The 19,455-nt window shown below is 35.1% G+C and overlaps 1 protein-coding gene across 1 annotated transcript in view; it reads left to right on the top strand.

Moving 5' to 3' along the window:
• LOC118851098 (cadherin-related family member 3-like) overlaps window positions 1–19,455 on the top strand; it is a 132,098-nt gene that overhangs the window by 39,297 nt on the left and 73,346 nt on the right. The window contains exons 10-14 of the mRNA XM_036760650.1: window positions 6,385–6,497; window positions 6,943–7,088; window positions 8,440–8,620; window positions 10,529–10,685; window positions 14,733–14,838. Of these exons, the coding sequence (XP_036616545.1) occupies window positions 6,385–6,497; window positions 6,943–7,088; window positions 8,440–8,620; window positions 10,529–10,685; window positions 14,733–14,838 (703 nt within the window). The remainder of the gene's footprint in view (window positions 1–6,384; window positions 6,498–6,942; window positions 7,089–8,439; window positions 8,621–10,528; window positions 10,686–14,732; window positions 14,839–19,455) is intronic.

The following is a 19,455-nucleotide window of genomic DNA, read 5'->3' as shown; positions in this document are numbered from 1 at the left end:
TAAGCTGATACTTTCTATAACCTTGTGAGATATTCCCATTTTACAGGTGTGGAGAATGAACTTGGAAATATTAAGTAGTGAATTGATCATGGTCACAGAGGTAGCAAATGTTATAGGAGGCATTTAAACCTGTGTTTCTGGAATCTAGGTACCACCTTCACCTGGCCATGTTGCCATTTGCAGTGTAGTGAACATCCTCTAGGCAGGTATATATGGGAAGAGTGGTAGACAGACCATATGAAGAGAGTTAAGGGTAATAGATGAATAGCCCATGTGTAGCACTGATTTTCATCAGATATGAAAAAGAACCCAAGAACTTCAAATGCATTGGCTAGATCCTTATAGAAGATTTAAAGAAAAGCATGGACATGAAAGAATCAGACTTAATGAGAAAGAAGGGAAAGTTTGCACTCTGTCCTGGAGGAGGCAGTACCCACATTGATGAAATCATGAGAATCTATTTGAGTATTTTAGTTTGTCTCTTCTAAGTCCCTGAGTGATGATGTTAAAGCTGAAGCTTAAAATACAGCTCTCTAGAGAATTGAGTCTATTAGTAGAGCATTTGCACATGGCAAACTGATTATAATAAAGCATTCATTGCTCTGAATATCCAGCTATCCTATCCTCACACACACACACACACACCCCTTCCCTCTGTGAAATCTGTCTTGGCAGTGAAAATACTGAGATACTTCCTTAGCTTGCCTACTTTGGAAGACTCATCTAGTAACCGACCAGGGCTCCCTAAATCACACACAAAGGAAGAAAAAAAGACAACAAAACTTTGACAACGGGGAAAGAAAGAAGAAAGTCAGTCTTTTTTTAAAAATAATCTCCAATTAGATTTTATCATAAAGTAACTGATTTAGCTGTCCAATGAAAGACAGGCCAACATAAGCCAATTTGCTCTTAGAAAGTTGGGAAATAGATTGAAAGTAATTATTTTATTGTTCATGTCATTAGGAGCTTTGCTAAAAAAAACTTTACTATGAGAATAATTCTTATTTTAATTACTCTGGTCTAGAGAATAGAATCTATTGCTATTATTATTATTATTATTGTTAGATTCTATTTTCTTTAGTTAGGCAGGCCTTTTTAGTAAGTTTGCAACTGCACTTTTTAAAAAGTTATAGTCATAGAATGACAGCTATGGGTGGAAGGATACTGATGCCCACAAAAATAGTATGTTTGTCCAAAGCTGTAGTTTCTTTTGGATGTGCAGACAATTGACATGGAGCTAAAATCAGGTATTTTCTTCCAAATAACACAGTGCTTTTCCCTTGTGTGGTGATTACTTGAATAGGGAAATAGGAAATGGCTTTCTTTATTATCAAAGTTAAAAAATCACCATTATGATTCCAATTAATAATTCAACAAACAGTAAATATTTATCAAAAAACTGTAATACTGAGACTAAGAGATTTTGGGAAATGTACAACTAAGAGTTTGAAAGAATGTATGGGATTATTTTTGAAGTTTGGAACTGAATGAAGGCTCTGCTTTGCTTTATGGGATCTGTCTTTACAAAATTAATTTCTGTTTAAGTCTTGCCAAATAAATTCTTTCAACAATGTCAGGACTTAAAACATGCCTTTTGCTGTAATATTAACCATTTGTTTTTCTAGTTTTCAATATTAAGTTCTACAGTTAATGCCACTGAATACTTTGCTTTGGATTCAACAAATGGCATTCTTTCCAAAACTGTTGAACCTCATCTGGACTATGAAGCAAATCTTAAGGTGAGATTTGAAGAAAAAAAAATTCCCCCAAAGAAAATCTAAAAATTTCACTCTTTTTTTTATGTTTATATGCTTTTTGAGAGCAGTTTTTCTCCACTATAATCCAACATAATTTTCTTTATGGATGTTTTCTCTCCAACAATTACAAAGCAATATTTCCATTGAAAATAAGAATAAACATTTTAAAAGTTTGTAGGTTCATATAATATACATATAATAATGTACTTACATATGTGTATTTTGTGTATGTATGAACATATGTATATATCTTTAGATATCTATATGTTTCTTTGTGTATATGTATAGTATATATATATATCATGCATATTTGTACATATGTATGTATGTATTTGTATGTGTGCAGAGTTGAGATCTGCAATTTCATTAATTTGGAGAAGCCATGGTATGCAATTCACTCCATAATTTTAGATTGGTTAACTACTGTGATTTGTAGACTTAAAGTTATCTATTGACAACAAGAAGTTACATGGCTGGCTGGTGGTCACATATTATATATCAGAGTCAGTACTGGAAATCAAATCTTCCTGAATCCAAGGTCAGAGTGTCTTTCTCTATCACTCTCTGTCTCTTTGTGCATCTCTGTCTCTCTTTCTCTGTCTCTTTCTCTCTCTGTCTCCCTGTCATTTTCTTTTTTTTTCATTCTCCCTCTCATTCAAAAACTCACTTCAGACCAGCAACATTATTATTATTATTATTATTATTTTGCTGGGTAAGCAGAAAGTAACATTCTTAATGTTTATTTTGCAAATTTCATTAACATTATTTTAGGGCTTTTTTTGGTGTCTCCATAGACATGAAAAAAATAGAGCTGAGTTAACATTCAGAGTAATTAAATGGAATTATAGATTTTATTTTATTGAATTATCAGGAGAATTGATTCAACCCTTGGCTTTGATTTACCATAGAGATCTGGCCTATGTTTTAAAATCCCTGATCAAATTTAAATTATTGAATGTTTGGAGGAAAGACTGAAGCACAAAAGATCAGAAAAACCATAGTAAATCATTCAGTTTATCCATTTTAATTTCAAATATCCAAATAATAGGGTTGTTGTTACTTCTTTAGTGGGATGATTTAATAATCAATTATTTTGAACTTTTCCCAGTAACCTTCTTTTAACAAAATAATTATACACATTGGTGTTCTACTCTGTAACTTCTTCTTCCTCTTTTTTCTTCTTTGTGGTCTATATATCACATGGTTAGAGGAAAGTGCTCTTGATTGGAACTTAGAAGACCCAGATTGAAGTCCTAGATGTACCTTTTTGGGGATTGTGATTTGTGTGCACATTATGGAACCTCTTTGGCCCTCAGTTTCCCTATCTGTAAAATGGGGATCATAGGCTCATAGATTTAGAACTGAAACAACCTTAAGAGATTATTTTGTCCAAACTGCTCATTTTATAGATGAGAAAACTGAGATCCATAGAAGTTGAGTGTCTTGCCTAATGCAAGAATTAATAAGTGGCATAGACCAGATTCAAACTTTGGGTCTTCAGTCTACCAAGGCTAATCTTTTCCTTTTTCTTCTTTTCTTAAAACTACTGCATAAGCATGGTTTGAGAATCAAGTGCATTAACTTGTCTTTGTAGTGTTAAGGTATCATTTGAATGTAATGTGGTACTTTATTTTTAAGTTAAAGTGTTTGAGTTTCAAAAGAGGGGAAAAATGAAGAATTATATCAGAATTATTTGGTGCCAGTTTCCCAAAATTTCCCACAGAATTTAGGGTTTGAGGATGGATAGATTTTGTTATGATTTTCTTCATAAAGTATGCACTTCTACACCCTCATGATTACGACATTAGGTTATTGGGCTGTTGGGGACCAGGGCAAGATGGTCACCATTGCTGAGCCCAAGATGTCTCTTAAGTGCACATGTTCCCTTGTAACAACAATGTGGCTTACAGCTGCTGCTGAGGTGTGAGACCCAACAAGACCAGCAACAAGAGCTGCCAGCACAGATTCTTTGATCTGCTTTTCTAAGGAAAGCAACTTTAGGGGGTTAACAATCTCACCTTAATCAAACATACATATATCATTCACTTAGTTCAGGGGGGAAAGCCAGCACCCTGAACTTCAGAGCAAATACAAATAGAAATTACAAACAGAACATATCAACTGATCAAATAACACAACTCAACAGACAGGCTTTGTCTGATCAAGACATCACATACATAGTTTCCAAAAAGAGAAGCACCAACATCTGGGTTTTCTTCAAAGCCAGGGGCTCTTAACAATGGCTACCCAGAGTCTCCACTCTTCCAGTGAGTGAAAGCCCCAAGCAAAATGCTAATCTCTGAGTTCATATACCCTGTTCAGGACCCAAAGTCTTCACACCTAATCAGTAAAATGTGTGGGCCTGGGGCTTAGCATCTAGCAAAGGCACTTGATTACTTTAGCATTCTAAAAGAGAAAGTAGTAAAAAAAAGTCCCACCTTAATTACCAATACATCCCTCACGCACCAACCTCCCAAAAAGGCCAGAATTGATGAATATGTTTTCTTGGAATTTGGCCTCTTAGATTTTTAAGCAAAAGGTAAACTGCTGCCCATAGTGTTTACATATGTTATTTCTTAAATCAATATACATACTTCAAAATTGATTTTTATCTTTTAAGAATGAGGTGAGAGAGGATAGTTAGGAAAGTTATTTTTTAAAAATTGGTTGTTAAATTTTAAGTTCCAATTTCTTTGTAAATCATCTTCTAGGCCAGAATTTCTCAAACTAATTTGGCTACAGAATTCCCTAAGGCTTGAAAAATGTTGATGGAACTTATAAATGCATGACTTGGGGTCAGGTTATGGGACAGTTCTAACTAGAAGGGGAAAATTAATGACATTCTAAGCAAAGTAAAGTTGTTTCACATCATATATATTTTCACATAAAACCACATTTGATATATTAAGAAAAGAATATGATTAACATTAATATTTTTCATGGAAGGCCTTTTCATATAACACAGATGTGTTCAGTGTTCCATTGATCACACTTTGGGAGACTTCTTTCTTTCTCTGATCCAATGTCTAGGCAGTCTGTATATATCTTTGAACTGCTTAGAACTCATATGTACCAGTAGTATGTTGGTCAAATCAGATTTCAGTTAAGCTTTCCAAATTATACCTCATCGTATTTTGTCTTTTCTTATTTGTTTGATGTACTCCATGCTTGCAGAATAGTTTCATACAGGCTTGAAGGAGTAAATAAGCCTTGTACCCTTGTAAAAGTTTTTGTCTATATACACAGCCTATTGAATTATTTGTCAGACAAGTTAGTAAAAAAAGTTAAACAAGGGGAAAATATCCAGCATCATTTTAAAAAAATGGATTTAATAGTTTTTTTCTCTATTCAGACCAGTATTCATCTTATTTTTCATTTTAACAAATAACATGAAATATAAATTGGCACATAATAGACACGGGGTTGGTTGAATAAATAAATGTGTTTTTCAAATATTTGATTGTTAAATAGTTCATAGTTATATCATTATCAGTGTAGATATAACCTACAGTAATGCTCTTTAGCCCTTCTTTTATCAATATCAAAATAGCTGTGTATCTAACAAAAATATCAGCAATCTTAGCACATTTTTAGGTTAGATATACTGTGCTTTCAGTGCAGTTATGTTTAATATATTAGGATTTTTTCCAGTTTTTTTCTTTCCTAAATTGTTAGATTTAAATTTATATATTCTAAACAAACCAACAAAAATGGTCAATGTTGGTATATGTTAGATTGTCAAGTTCTTTACTATGATTATAGACCCCATAAAGGCAGAGGTCTTGTATTTTTTTTCTTTGCCCATCTTCTAATTCCAAGGTTAGTGCATTTATCATATGGCATTTAAAAAAATGTTTGTTGTTTCAATATAAGCTTTATCTCCCTTGTTCCACCATAAACTCCATGAGGAAAGGAACCTTTGGCTTTATAGAAGTTGAATCTTCCCTAGCATAGTGTAGCACACAATAGGCACTCAGTATATGATTTTTGAATAAATAGAAGGTGCTCAATATTTGTTTGCTATTGAAAGAATGTACAATTAATACTCACCATTCCAATATTGTTATCTGAGATTAACTCTTAGTTGTAAAGTCAATTAAATTCACCATCAAATTCAATTCTACAAATGTTTATTTTATATCCTACCTAATTATTGAGCTCACTTTATTTATATTTGGCATAATAAACCCAATCATTAGTTTTTCTAAATTTAAAAATATCATCCTGTGGTTCAAATTTTCTCCCAAACAAGAAGAGAATCATGATGATTTAGATCTTTTTTCCCATAAAAAACTGAAATGTAACCACCCTTTCATTCCTAAAAAAAGTGTAATTCTAAATGGCACCTTAACATATTGCTTTAAACACAAGATGCCAAACACCAAAATTTTTATATTTTTATCACATTTCTGAAGCAGCATAAACCACAAGAATCTGAGGCCAGAGGAATCTTGATTTCCTATTCTCCATGAAAGGACTAAAAAAAAATTAAGTAGTTGTTCTGGGCTATGCTGTTGTCTCAAACTATCTTCAAATTAGGTTTCTAAACATTCTTTTCAATGTGAAGTAAATTTAATTTGCACATTTGGGGGAGTAAAAATGTACTGTCTTCTTTTATTTGTTTTAGCGTTTCCAGATAGTGATTGCTGCCAGAACCAGAGGAAACATGTCTCTAGAGTCATGCACTGGCACCATCACAGTAAACATCCAGAATGTTAATGATGAGATTCCAGTCTTTGCGTAAGCTTTGGAAGAAACTAAGTATTTAAATTCTAACATTTCTAACCCCCACCCCCACTAGCATAAAGTAATATAAATAGAAATGTATTGCATTGATTCATATTATCATTACCTTTAAAATATTAAAGGTAATGTTCAAAACAAAGTGTCTCTATAAGTAAATAGTATTGCCCATTTTTATTTTTGAATGAAGTCAGATCAAATTACTTACAATGTTTTAGCCTGCACAGCTGGTCATTTTCAGAGGTAAAATTAGAATGCAGATCTTCTTTGCTTTTCTGTTGTATTTTTTTAAAGAAGAAAAGTGACTAAATGAGAGTGAGTGGAAATGAAAGAAGAGTTATGCAATTTAAATGAATAATTTAAATGTTAAATTTTAAAATCTGTTGACCAATAAATAAAACTTTTCTTGTTTCCTTCAAATGATAAAAATTTTTCCCCATAGACATCTACCAGATGTACCTATAAATATTTATGAAAATCTACCCCTTGGAAGAGAACTAATCAAATTAACTGCAACCGATAAAGACATAGGAGACTCTGTCCACTATGAATTTGTGGGAACTTTTAAAGGGTTTTCCATAAATGATGGTAAGCCACAAATAGATATTTTTTTTCACGTTTCTCACAAATGCAATATGAAAGGTATTGGTCATTATTGTATACAAGCCTAGTCAGATTCTCTCCTTGGGATTTGGGAAACAGACTCCTTAAAATGTACAATTAACATGATTTTACGAGGTGGGAGACCATTGTCCCAGAATCTCTGCTTCTTTTTCATTCTTGAATCCACACAGCAGCTGCCTTGCATTTTCACCTGTTAAACTCTGTGTAAAAAGAGTTTTGACTGACCAACACACATAGGCAGAAGCAAGAATCTAGAAGCTTCCATGGCTCATCTTGGCATGGAGAGAAGTAGAAACAACAATTTGGTTGTATGATCCAAAGACAAAGGACAGACTCAGGCATTCTCTCTGTCTCTCTCCCCTTCCTTTGCCTTCCTCTCTACCCCCCCACTCCTTCTTCCTCCCTCTCTTCCTCTTCCCTTTCCTTCTTCCACCCCTCCTCTTCTTTCTCATCAATAAAAATGTAAATTAAATCATACTAGGATAACAAATATATGAACAGTATTTCCAAACAATGTTGTGCTTACAATTTATTCAAATTAATGGCAACTCCATGGTTTGTTTGAATTATCTAGGAAGTGGTAAAAGTAGTTGGGACACAGAAGACACACAAAGACAGAGAGGTATAAGGAAGCTTTTGAGGCTTAGAAAGCAGCTAAATGGAAGAAAGAATGATCATGCAAGGAGGGCCTGTGGAACAGTGGAAAAGGTACTTTATACTGGAGTCAGTGGGCCTCAGTGAGTCCTGGATTGGCCCTTTTCTACCTGTGTGCCCTTGGATAAGTCACTTAAACTATTTGTGCCAGTTTCCTCATCCTTAAAATGCAAACCTTTGGCCTAATTGGCTTCTGAGGCCCCAAGAGGCACTGACTCTATGATTCTATGATTTCTGGATTTAGGAAAAGGTATCCTATGTTAAGATAAATCTCAATCTAATCCTGTTTATGAGTAGCTAACAAGCTGTAAGTTATATAAACTTTCTGTTTGGAGTAAACATAAAGTAACTTTCATTTAAGACTTTGATAGTCTAAAAAAGGAAATAAAAGTGTCGTCCTTGTAAACTTTCTCCAAAATATCCATAGTATTTATCCAGATAGCTTTTGAAAGTTTATTTAAGAAAGATGATGAAATATGCAAATCTATTAAAATATTATATTTCATGCTTCATCATTGTATCAAAGGAAAATATCTATCAAATAAAAATATCATGTATTTGACATGGGCTATTGCATCAATCCTTGGATCCAAATGTCTATGGAATTATAAAGTACTCCTACATCTTTTTGTATTTCTTGATCTTTTTGTCTTCCTTTTAGATTCTGGAGTGATCACAATTTCACAACCATTGGATTATGAAGATCCTGCCATTCTGCATTCTTGGATATTAAAAATCAGAGCTTATGACAATGATCGGGTGCATTCCACCACTGGAACACTAACTGTCATTTTACAGGATGTAAATGATAACCCACCGCAGTGTACTCAGGACCGCTATGTGTAAGTTGGAATAAAAATTAAAATCTTCCCTAATGTTTAAGGATCAAATGGAGGTCAGCAGAGGGGAAGCAAAACAAAGAGCAAACAACATATTCTTCAAGTCATGAAAGGAAAATCCTTCCTCTGCTTCCCTCCTATATTCCCAGAACATTGTAACACTTTTTCTCCCTGCTACTCATGGAATCCCAAACTTTAGAACTGGAATGGATCTCAGCAAAGTATCTTTTCTAGGGTGATTGTTCAGCCTTGGGAGTAGGGAGACAGAATTACAATGAAATATTTATAAAATTTAAAAATGTGTTACTGTTTCAATTCAATAAATACAACTTCACATTTTAGCTATAAGAGTTTTAGCATAAGAAAGTTTATGCCCAAACACATACATACATATTTATATATATATGTATATATATATATACACACACACATACATATAGACATACACACATATGCACACACACATATACAGGCATGTGTGCACACACACATGCACACACATACACACACACACAAGATTTGAGATGGTTCCCATGAGATTTAGGGCTAGAAAGAACTTTTAAGATCGTTTGGCTTAACCCTCTCATTTTGCTGGTGAGGAAATTGGTGCCACATCGTGTGATGGAGGGCAACTAGCCCAAGGTCATACAGGCAATAAATAACAAAACAAGAATTTGAACACAGGTCCTCTGCCTCCAAAGACAGTGATTATTCTTCTCCACTGATGGATCAGAAGAAATAGCTCAGTGGTAGATGGTGAATTCATGTTAATTAGGGGTGATTGGCATGTCACCCTAACATTTCATTTTATTATGTTCAACATTAATTATCAGTAACATAGAGAAAGGCATGGACCTGATACAACTGTTATTGATTACATACCTGCTGTGTCCATAGTACTGTGAAATGATAGGGAAAGTATAAAGTTAGATACAGCACAATCCCTTTTCCTGAAGCTTACAATTTAGTAGAGAGACAATACATACACATAATGATTCACAATATTACCTGATAAATGTATCAGAGAGTTACAAAGCCAAGTACTACATGACCTTTGGGGGAAAGACCACAACAACCAGGGACTGAGGGAGGGGGAGTATCCTAGAAGGGTTGGTTTTTGAATTGGACCTTTAAAGAGTGCTCTGCAATTCAACAGGCAGAAATAGGGTGTGCTACTTAAAGAGATCAACGACCGAAGCCACGGATATTTGAGAATGTAGTTTGTATTTAGGAAGCAGCTTGTCTGTAATGTGCAGTGAGTAGTAAAACAAAACTTAGAATGGCAAAGTAAGGAAGCATCAGATTGTAGAGTGCCTTGACTGTCAGACTGAAAGACAAATAGACAAACGGAGAGATAGAAAGATATTGTGAGATAGGATCGTTTCCTTACATTTCATGGTTCTTTCCTTCCTTTAAAAAAAAGAGGGTAATTTTGAAATTATACATCTACAGAACTAGACAGTGACTACTTTTAGAAAAAAAATCCCAATGAATACTAAACTTTCATGGGTCACCAATTTTTATTTGTAATCTGTTTCCCAGTTAATTAATTCATCAATTAATATTACAAACTACCAATGATGAGAAGAAAATCCACATTCAGCATATTGTCTCTTGATTACTGGATATGGTCAATTCTATACTCAAAGCTTTTGCATTTTGCTAGAATCTGCCAGAGACTGTGCTTTGCTGGTACAACCTTTGAGAGGATAGGATCATAGCAACGCCATGATGATATATTAGTACAAGACTTTTTTAAAGGAAAATTCCTTAGTGTAGGAGGAGGGAGATAAAACATTTAAAATTTGAATATGTTGTTTCAAATAATATTTATGAATATGATTTTTTCGCCTGAAGGAATGTAAACTGTCATGCTAATAACATATTTCTTTATATTTTTGCCATATGTAGAATTGAACTTCCTGAAAATATTCCACTTGAAACTCACTTACTATCTTTAATTTGTACTGATAAGGATGGAACAGATTCTAATAATAACATCACTTATCACTTGATCACGGACAACTTTTCACATGAAATGTTCACCCTCATCAACAATGAAATAAAAGTAAGTATTTTAAAGTTGCTCAGTAACACAGAGATTTCCCTTAGATTAAAAAGAAGTTGTATTTTTATTATTATAAAATTTTTAATGAAGTTCAGTAGTTTAAATAGCTGATAGCAGAATATGTTGTCATGTTTTCAGATTAACCTTAAATCACCAACAGTATTAATGCTGGAATGCATTTTTAAATCACTGGAACAAAATTAGAACAAGTTGTTCTAATGAATTTTTTTTTTTAATTTGGAAAAAATTTTAAAAAATGTTATTACAATTATCATCAGCAATGAATATTAAAATTTTTTCAGTGAGAATTTAGGGATTTAGGGTAACTGGCTAATTTGTAAACCTATTATAGAATTGTATATAGGGTATATGCTATTATAGGGGGTGTATCGGGTCCTTACAGAGGACTAGGACCTCTGGAAAGAGGGCTGGCCACATCCTTTCAGGGCTGTTCACCCACTTTTGGTGCCCACTTGTCACCCAAATCTCACTTGTGACTCTAAGAAGCTAGAGAATGCACAGTGACAATCCAGCAAAACCATCTCAGCAGACAGGCTAAAACAGGTTGAGGATAGCCAAAACACTTTAAACTCATTGGTGGTCTAGGGGGATGCCTGCCCTAAACATTGTGAAGACTTGCCCCTGAAGAATAGGTGGACAAAAATAATTTGTTCCAACATCCATGAAAGTAGCTGAAAGAAGCACTGTGGAGCACTTAGTGCTTGGTCAGACTTCGAAGATGCCAAGGTCATCCACTGCATCTCAGACTGTAGGTGGTCATCCTGACTTTTGTCTTGCCACTGGACATCAATGACTCCAGAAAAAAGAGTGAGGCTGATGATTTTGTACAACTCTGCTTTACTTAAATCTAATTTTCATATAAGTGAAGACATCTCTAATCCTCAATATTGTGATGTCATTGGTCTAATTCAAAAACAAAGTATGACCAATAACATAGGATTGTATTCAATAATATAATATATAGAAAGTATCACAGTTTAGGTAACATGGTGCATTTAAGTGTATAAAATTCTACTCGGAACATTCTCTACCTTCTCTCACTCTTCCAATCCATTTATTTGCTAAGGCCTATCTATCCTACTTCCACAATGTCTTTCACATTCCTGCCCTTTTATACTCCTACTGAAACCATTCAAGTTCAGGTCATTCTTATCTCTCCCCTTCACTCCTAATTTGTCTCCTTCCATTTTCTTTTATTTCTACTCCTTTCTCAACCCTTTCTAAGGAAATATTCCCAGTGAATTAAAATTGATAAAACCTAGAAAAAATGAGCAACATTCAATAGAGTACTAAGCATTACATTTCAGTAAATACTGTTTTTCATTTAGGTTATTGAGTTTTATAAAAATTAAAACTGTTACAACTCAAGATTTCTTATAGAATAAACTGCTATATACATAGAAAGCATTTAATCTCTCTGAGCTTCAGTTCCATATCTGCAAAATGTAAAGCTCAATGTGGATGATATCTAAGGAACCTTGTAGCTATAAATATATGTTCTTTTGATATTTTGCTTGGGAGAGTCAGCATGGCACAGTGAAGAGTGAACCAGAGTTGTAGTCAAGAAGCTCACCTCACAAGCTTTGTGACTACATCAATTAAATCGTAATGTGCTTATCAATAAAAATTAATATTGATACCTGAACTATTTGCCTCATAGGGTTGTATCTTTAGATAGGGTTAAGAGTAGGATCATAGGCTTGTATATTCTGGGCTGGAAGGGACCTCATAAGTCTTTTAGTCCAACCCTCTCTTTTTACAGATGAAGAAACTGAGACCCAGGAAAGAGAAGTGATTTGTATAAGGTCACATCACACTTTTAGTAAATAGAACATATGGAATTCAATCATATATCCCATGGCTCTAACTCATTGCTTTTTCCACTATATCATGCTGTCTCAAGAGACCAAATATGTGACAGGGCTCTGGAATAGGTCACTTGTCTGCCTTTTATATAAAAGTGCTCACAGACAAAATTCTGAAATCAAGTCTAACTAATTAGAAGCATTCAATTAATTCAGAGTCACCGTGATTATTTCCAGTTTCCTCTCAATTTGACAATAGTATAGATCTAGATCTCAGCATGGTTGAAAATGGGAAGGGAATTATAAAGATACATCAAACATCGAACTTCATTCCAGGTTCTGAATTATCTTTGCTACCTCCCTGTTGTTATCTTCCCAAAACAGTTCCCCAGAGTTTGGAGGCTCCTCAGATATTACATCTCTGATAATAGGTTTTGTACCAAAGACTTACTTTAGAAGTTATTGATTAGACTAAATGGTGACTTCATTATTTATAATGCTCCCACTGATGTGAAATAGAGCTGAGTTCATGAGAGGTCAGGGAAATATCTATATGAATGGGCCTTTCTTGTGTTGAGGTAGAGAGGTAGAGTGGTTCAACAGAATGAGTGTGGAACATGACTCAAGAAGATCCAGGCTCCAAATCTGCTACTAACTAGCCATGTGATCACAAACAAGTCTTTTCATTTTCCTAGGCTCGAGTCTTCAAATTTACCATGAGAGTGTTTGAATAGATAATTTCTGATGTCCCTTAGATATTTCCAACTCCATGATTTACTATTTCTAGGGAATCTCTAGAGGTTTGTTAATTATCTTATAAAAAATAAAATAATACACAGTCTTGTAATAGTTCCTTACTTAAAAGTAAATTTAGCATTTGATTATTGTACATTCTCACTTTTGCCAACTAGCTTTAGTGTGAAGAGAAGGAAAGGGAAAGAAAAATATGAAGAGGGATTTTGTGAAGTGTCAAGGTCAACAGCATGTAGAAGCCCTAGAGAAAGGCTCATCACCAACATGCATCATAAGTTTCCATGGCTCTATTTAGGTTCAGTTTCTAATACTTACTTCTTGGGTACTTCGTTATTAATTTCCTTTCTTTCCCAGAAATTCCTCTTATGCCTTATCTGGAAGAAAAGTTGAGATGCATTCTTATAAGTGCAAAGTGCGTAAAAAATGGATCTTCTCACTGGCTTTTTTAAAAATAGGAATGTTATATTAGAACAACATTGAACATAAATATTAATAATTCAGCTTAATTAATGACAGTTTAAATTTAAATCAACCAATTTTGATACATAAAATATCATAAGTTTTATGAGATGCTTGAAGTTTCAAGCAGTATTCAGTCCATTCATTCACATTCGCATTTCCTCACATAGTCATAGTTGTGGTCCACTCCATTCTACTCTTTCACCTTTCATCAGACATTATTTCATAAATGTTTGTCTAGAGTTCTTTGTATTCTTCATATTTGTCCAGAACTTTGATTGAAGAAAAATTCAAAATTAGCAGCATATTAAGGAGTAAGATGAGAAGAACCTGCATGCAGTTAAAATTCCTTTTACCTCACTTATTTAAACAAGTCACGGAGCCTAAGAAATGGAAAATTAAAAAAGTAATTATCATCAGTTTTAAAGTTTGTACAAGAATCGCAAACAGCCCAGAAAGGACCAAGGCCATAGTTTGCTCCTCCTTATAACTCACCGTTTTTGGTTCTCTGCCATGTGATCGTCTCTCCTACCAGCTCTTTGTCACTCTAGGCAACCATCATATGTTCTTATCATGTGTGCTAGTGCTTCTCTGTACTGTTTGTCCAGAAGGGAACTAGTATGTGGATCTGCAATAAATCTCTCATCTTTTGTTGCCATACCTATGTTGCACTATTTCTACTCAAGACCTTTCTCTCAATTTTCCTAATCTTCCACTGCCAGCTGTGACACTTCTCCAGTTTTCTTTCATCCTATATTGCTTCTTCAACTCTCCAAAACATATGATACAGATAGACTAAAAGAAACATTAGCCCTCTGAGCATATCTACCTTGTAGTCTTCTCACAAAAATCCTTGAAGCTGAGGGAGATTGAATTACATTGTATTTTTAGACATTTCTTTAAAAAACTGATTCCTTAAGTTAGGTAAATGACTATTTTTGCAAGCATAATAGAACTCACTTCGATGAGCAGAGAAAATAATTATAGGTATAATTTTTCCTACCTACAGATTGGACCTAACCAATTGAATTATGATAATTTTGTTTTTGCTGGGATGCAATTTAAATATACTCTTTTTGTAAGAGTATCTGATGGAGGCACCCCAGAATTATCAAGTAAGTGACTTCTTATTAATTTTATTTAAAGATTTCAGTGGTTCTGGTATCTTATTGACATAGGCACTTCCTCCAGTGGTGCAGACCTCAAACCAGACAAGCCTTTTCATGCTATGCAAATCTCATTTATATTATCTCATGAATACTCCATAGAGAATTGATCTGATTACTAAAGGCCTTACTATAATTTTTGTTGTTTGTTTTTCTCATTATAGCAACATATTTCTCATTTCTTATTCTTCATTCTCATTATATGATCTGAAACACCTCCATTTCCAGTCACATATCTCTTTTGAGTGAATATTTCCAACATTGCTTGAATGCCAGTAATCTATATACTCCAGCCTATTTATGCTCCATATCTTTTCATTGCCTCTTGGGTGAGTCCAGATTTTGATTCTTTGCAGATTGTGATGTTCCATGACTTGCAGGTATATAGAAAAACTAGAAGTTTGCTGATGTTTAAAAGATGGGTTTTTGTTTAAGGTGGCACCTTGGCCTAATTGGAAGGGCTGCACAATTTTCCAAATGTAATCTGTCTCAATTTTCTTCTTGTTCAGCTCTGAGCTCAGCTCACTGTTCATCTGCACTTTCTCTTTAAGATACATGGACTGAAACTGATCAACTCAGTGGGCTCTCCATTCAATTGCATCTCATAGTCTAGACAATTGACATTCTTTTAGGTTTGTGTGTGTTATTAGTCCAAACCTAATAATACCTGCCTAAGTGTAGTAATCTTCTTTAGGGTGTTGTAGTTTTCTCAGGATCGATAAAATAAGCATAATGCCATCTGTAAACAAGAGCATCTGCAGAAATAAATCATCTTTACAGAAATGTGTTTATCTATGACAGTCACAAATACTTTGATAACCATGTTTCTTTTTGTGGCTCATTTAATATCAATATTAATATCCCTACCTACCCTCCCTAATAAGGCAAGCAATTCAACATAGGCCACACATGTATCATTATGCAAAACACTTCTACAATAATCATGTTGTGAAAGACTAACTATATTTCCCTCCATTCTATCCTGTCCTCCTTTACACAGTTTTCTCCCTTGACACTGTCCCTTTTCAAAAGTGTTTGCTTTTGATTACCTCCTCCCCTTATCTGCCCTCGCTTCCACCATCTCCCCTACTTTCTTATACCCTTCTCTCTATTTTCCTGTGGGGTAAGATACCCAATTGAGTGTGTATGTTATTCCCTCAAGTCAAATCCAATGAGAGCAAGATTCACTCATTCCCCCTCACCTGCCCCTTCTTCCCTTCCAACAGAACTGCTTTTTCTTGCCACTTTTATGTAAGATAATTTACCCCATTCTATCTCTCCCTTCTTCCTTCTCTCAATATATTCCTCTCTCATCCCTTAATTTTATTTTATTTTTTAGATGTCATCCCTTCATATTCAACTCACCCTGTACCCTCTGTCTATATATCTGTATATTCCCTTCAACTACCCTAATACTGAGAAAGGTCTCATGAATTACACATATCATCTTTCCATGTAGGAATGTAAACAAAACAGTTCCATGTTAGCAAGTCCCTTATGATTTCTCTTTCCTGTTTACCTGTTCATGCTTCTCTTGATTCTTGTATTCAAAAGTCAGATTTTCTATTCAGCTCTGGCCTTTTCATCGAGAAAGCTGGAAAGTCCTATATTTTATTGAAAATCCATATTTTGCCTTGGAGCATTATACTCAGTTTTGCTGGGTAGGTGATTCTTGCTTTTAATCCTAGCTCCTTTGACCTCTGGAATATCATATTCCAAGCCCTTCGATCCCTTAATGTAGAAGCTACTAGATCTTGTTTTATCCTGATTGTTTTTCCACAATACTCAAATTGTTTCTTTCTGCCTGCTTGCAATGTTTTCTCCTTGACCTGGGAACTCTGGAATTTGGTGACAATATTTCTAGGAGTTTTCTTTTTGGGATCTTTTTCAAGAGGCAATCGGTGGTTTCTTTCCCTTTCTATTTTACCCTCTGCCTCTAGAATATCAGGATAATTTCTTGAAAGATGATGTCTAGGCTCTTTTTTTGATCATGGCTTTCAGGCAGTCCAATAATTTTTAAGTTATCTCTCCTGGATCTATTCTCTAGGTCAGTGGTTTTTCCAGTGAGATATTTCACATTGTCTTCCATTTTTTTCATTCCTTTGTTTCTCTTTTATAATATCTTGATTTTTCATAAAATCACTAGCTTCCACTTGCTCCAATCTAGTTTTTAGGGTGGTATTTTCTTCAGTGGTCTTTTGGACCTCCTTTTCCATTTGGATAATTCTGCCTTTCAAAGCATTCTTCTCCTCATTGGCTTTTTGGAGCTCTTTTGCCATTTGAGTTAGTCTATTTTTTTACGGTGTTATTTTCTTCAGTATTTTTTGGATCTCCTTTAGCAAAGTGTTGACTTGTTTTTCATGATTTCCTTGCATCACTCTCATTTCTCTCCCAATTTTTCTTCTACTTCTCTAACTTGCTTTTCCAAATCCTTTTTGAGTTCTTCCATGGCCTAAGACTAATTCATATTTTTCTCGGAGGCTTTTGATGTAGGCTCTTTGACTTTGTTGACTTCTGGCTGTATGTTTTGATCTCCTTTGTCACCAGAAAAAGATTCAACAGTCTGCATCCTTTTTCACTGCCTATTCATATTCCCAAGAGCTTTTTGTCATGCTATGACTGCTTGTAGGGTAGAGAGTACTTTGTCCCAAGCTTTAGGGGCTGTCCTGTTGTTTTCAGAACTACTTCATCTCCACCGCAAGCTCTGCCACACCAGCGCTCCTCCTCCCCCAAGAACTGCTAACCAGGACTGCGACCCAGATCCAAGCAGGGCAAAGCAAGAGAATTCTGCCTCTATGCCAGCAAAGTGCTCCCTGCATTCCCACTCTGATCCACCATTTGATTCCTCCCACCGGGTGGGCTTGGGGCCAGAAGCAACTGCAGCTGGAGCTCTGGAAGCCACCGCAAGAGCTTCCTGTTACTGCCACTGCTGGGGCCACTGTTTCACTTCTGCCACCCCCAGGACTGGGGTGGAACCCACACTTCTCTCTCCCAGATTCAGCAGTTTTCCCACTACCCTACTCTGTTGTCTTTGGCATTTGTGGGTTCAGAAGTCTGGTAACTGCTACAGCTCAATGATTCATGGCCCTGTGGCCTGGTCTGTCCTGGTGCAGCCCACGCTGGGCTGCTCTCCACTCCGCTCCCAGCACTGTGTGATAGACCCTTCCCAGCGACCATCCAGGCTGTCCTGGGCTGGAGACCTGCTTCTCTCTGTTATTTTGTGGGTTCTGCACCTCTAGAATTTGTTCAGAGCCATTTTAAATAGGTGTTTGGAGGGAGTTGGGGGAGAGCTTAAGCGAATCCTTGCTTTCCAGCCACTATCTTGGCTCCACCCCTTCTTCTGGTATTTTTGCTTCCTTTAGTGCCATATTCATTTTCTTGAGCAATTCATTGAGGACTGAGATGATAGAGTTTAAGCATGTTAGCTCCAGTCTCATATATGTGTGTGGATATGTGTATTCACTGTATTCTTTCTAGTTTTCTCTCTAAATATTTTTTAGAATTATCTCACATAAATGGGTTTTATGTTAAACTTTTTACAAAGCCATTTTTCTCTCTACCATTTACTGTTTTATGTGCTGATACTTTTAATATATGTACTTCCTCCATTCATCTCCATGTTAAAATGTATTCATATTTCCAGCAAATGTTTTATTTTTCTGCTGTGTGTCTTCAACTGGTATGAGATTAAGATTAAACTTGTCAATGTTTCCAGGTTCTTTTGACTTCCTCATCATGACAATTGCTTATCTCTCTTAAAATTTCAATGGAAATAGTAATAGTTCAGATTGATGTTGATTCCTTTATGAAGCATTGGAATTGGACTGTTTTAGGGTTCTAAAAAAGCATTGTTAATCACTACAGTTACCAAATATTGAGAAGCCATAAATGTTTGTTGAAGTATTCATAACAGCTAAAGAGGTGAAATGACATTGAGTTGTAGGGTATTTTCCTTGCAAATATTATTTTTAATATGTGGTACATTGTTGTTTATTTATTGGGTATAGTTCATAAGCACCTTTTTTTTTAAACAAGGCAGAAGCCACCAAATATTTAGAAGCTGATAGTTGTTTTAAATGTATTAACAGAAAACATGAAACATACTAGAAGTTAGGAGCGGCTAGGTGATATAGTAGATAAAGTGCTGGGCCTGGGGTCAGGAAGTCTCATCTTCCTGAGTTCAAATCTGGCCTCAGACACTTAATTAGCTGGGCAAGTTGCTTCAACCTGTTTGCCTCCATTTCCTCATCTGTAAAATGAACTGGAGGAGAAAATGGCAAACCATTCCAATATCTTTGCCAAGAAAACCTCAAATGGAGTCATGGAGAGTTGGATGTGATTGAAAATGACTGAACAACAACAAGCAGAAGTTAGGCATTTAGTGGAATTGTGTAATACTTTGTGTTAGTCTTAAAAAAAAAAGAAACAAAAACCCTTTGCCTTAAAGTCTAAGTTCAAGGAAGACAGGAATGCCCAATGGAAAAATCTGTACTGTCCTGAATTAAGGAGGATAAATATCAAACGAGATTAAATGCGATAGTTGCCAATTAAAGCCCTGAGTAAATA

The sequence above is a fragment of the Trichosurus vulpecula genome, chromosome 5, assembly GCF_011100635.1.
Source record: "Trichosurus vulpecula isolate mTriVul1 chromosome 5, mTriVul1.pri, whole genome shotgun sequence".
Lineage (NCBI taxonomy): Eukaryota > Metazoa > Chordata > Mammalia > Diprotodontia > Phalangeridae > Trichosurus > Trichosurus vulpecula.
The sequence above is the reverse complement of the archived record's forward strand: the minus strand, read 5'-3'. Positions and strand labels throughout refer to the sequence as shown.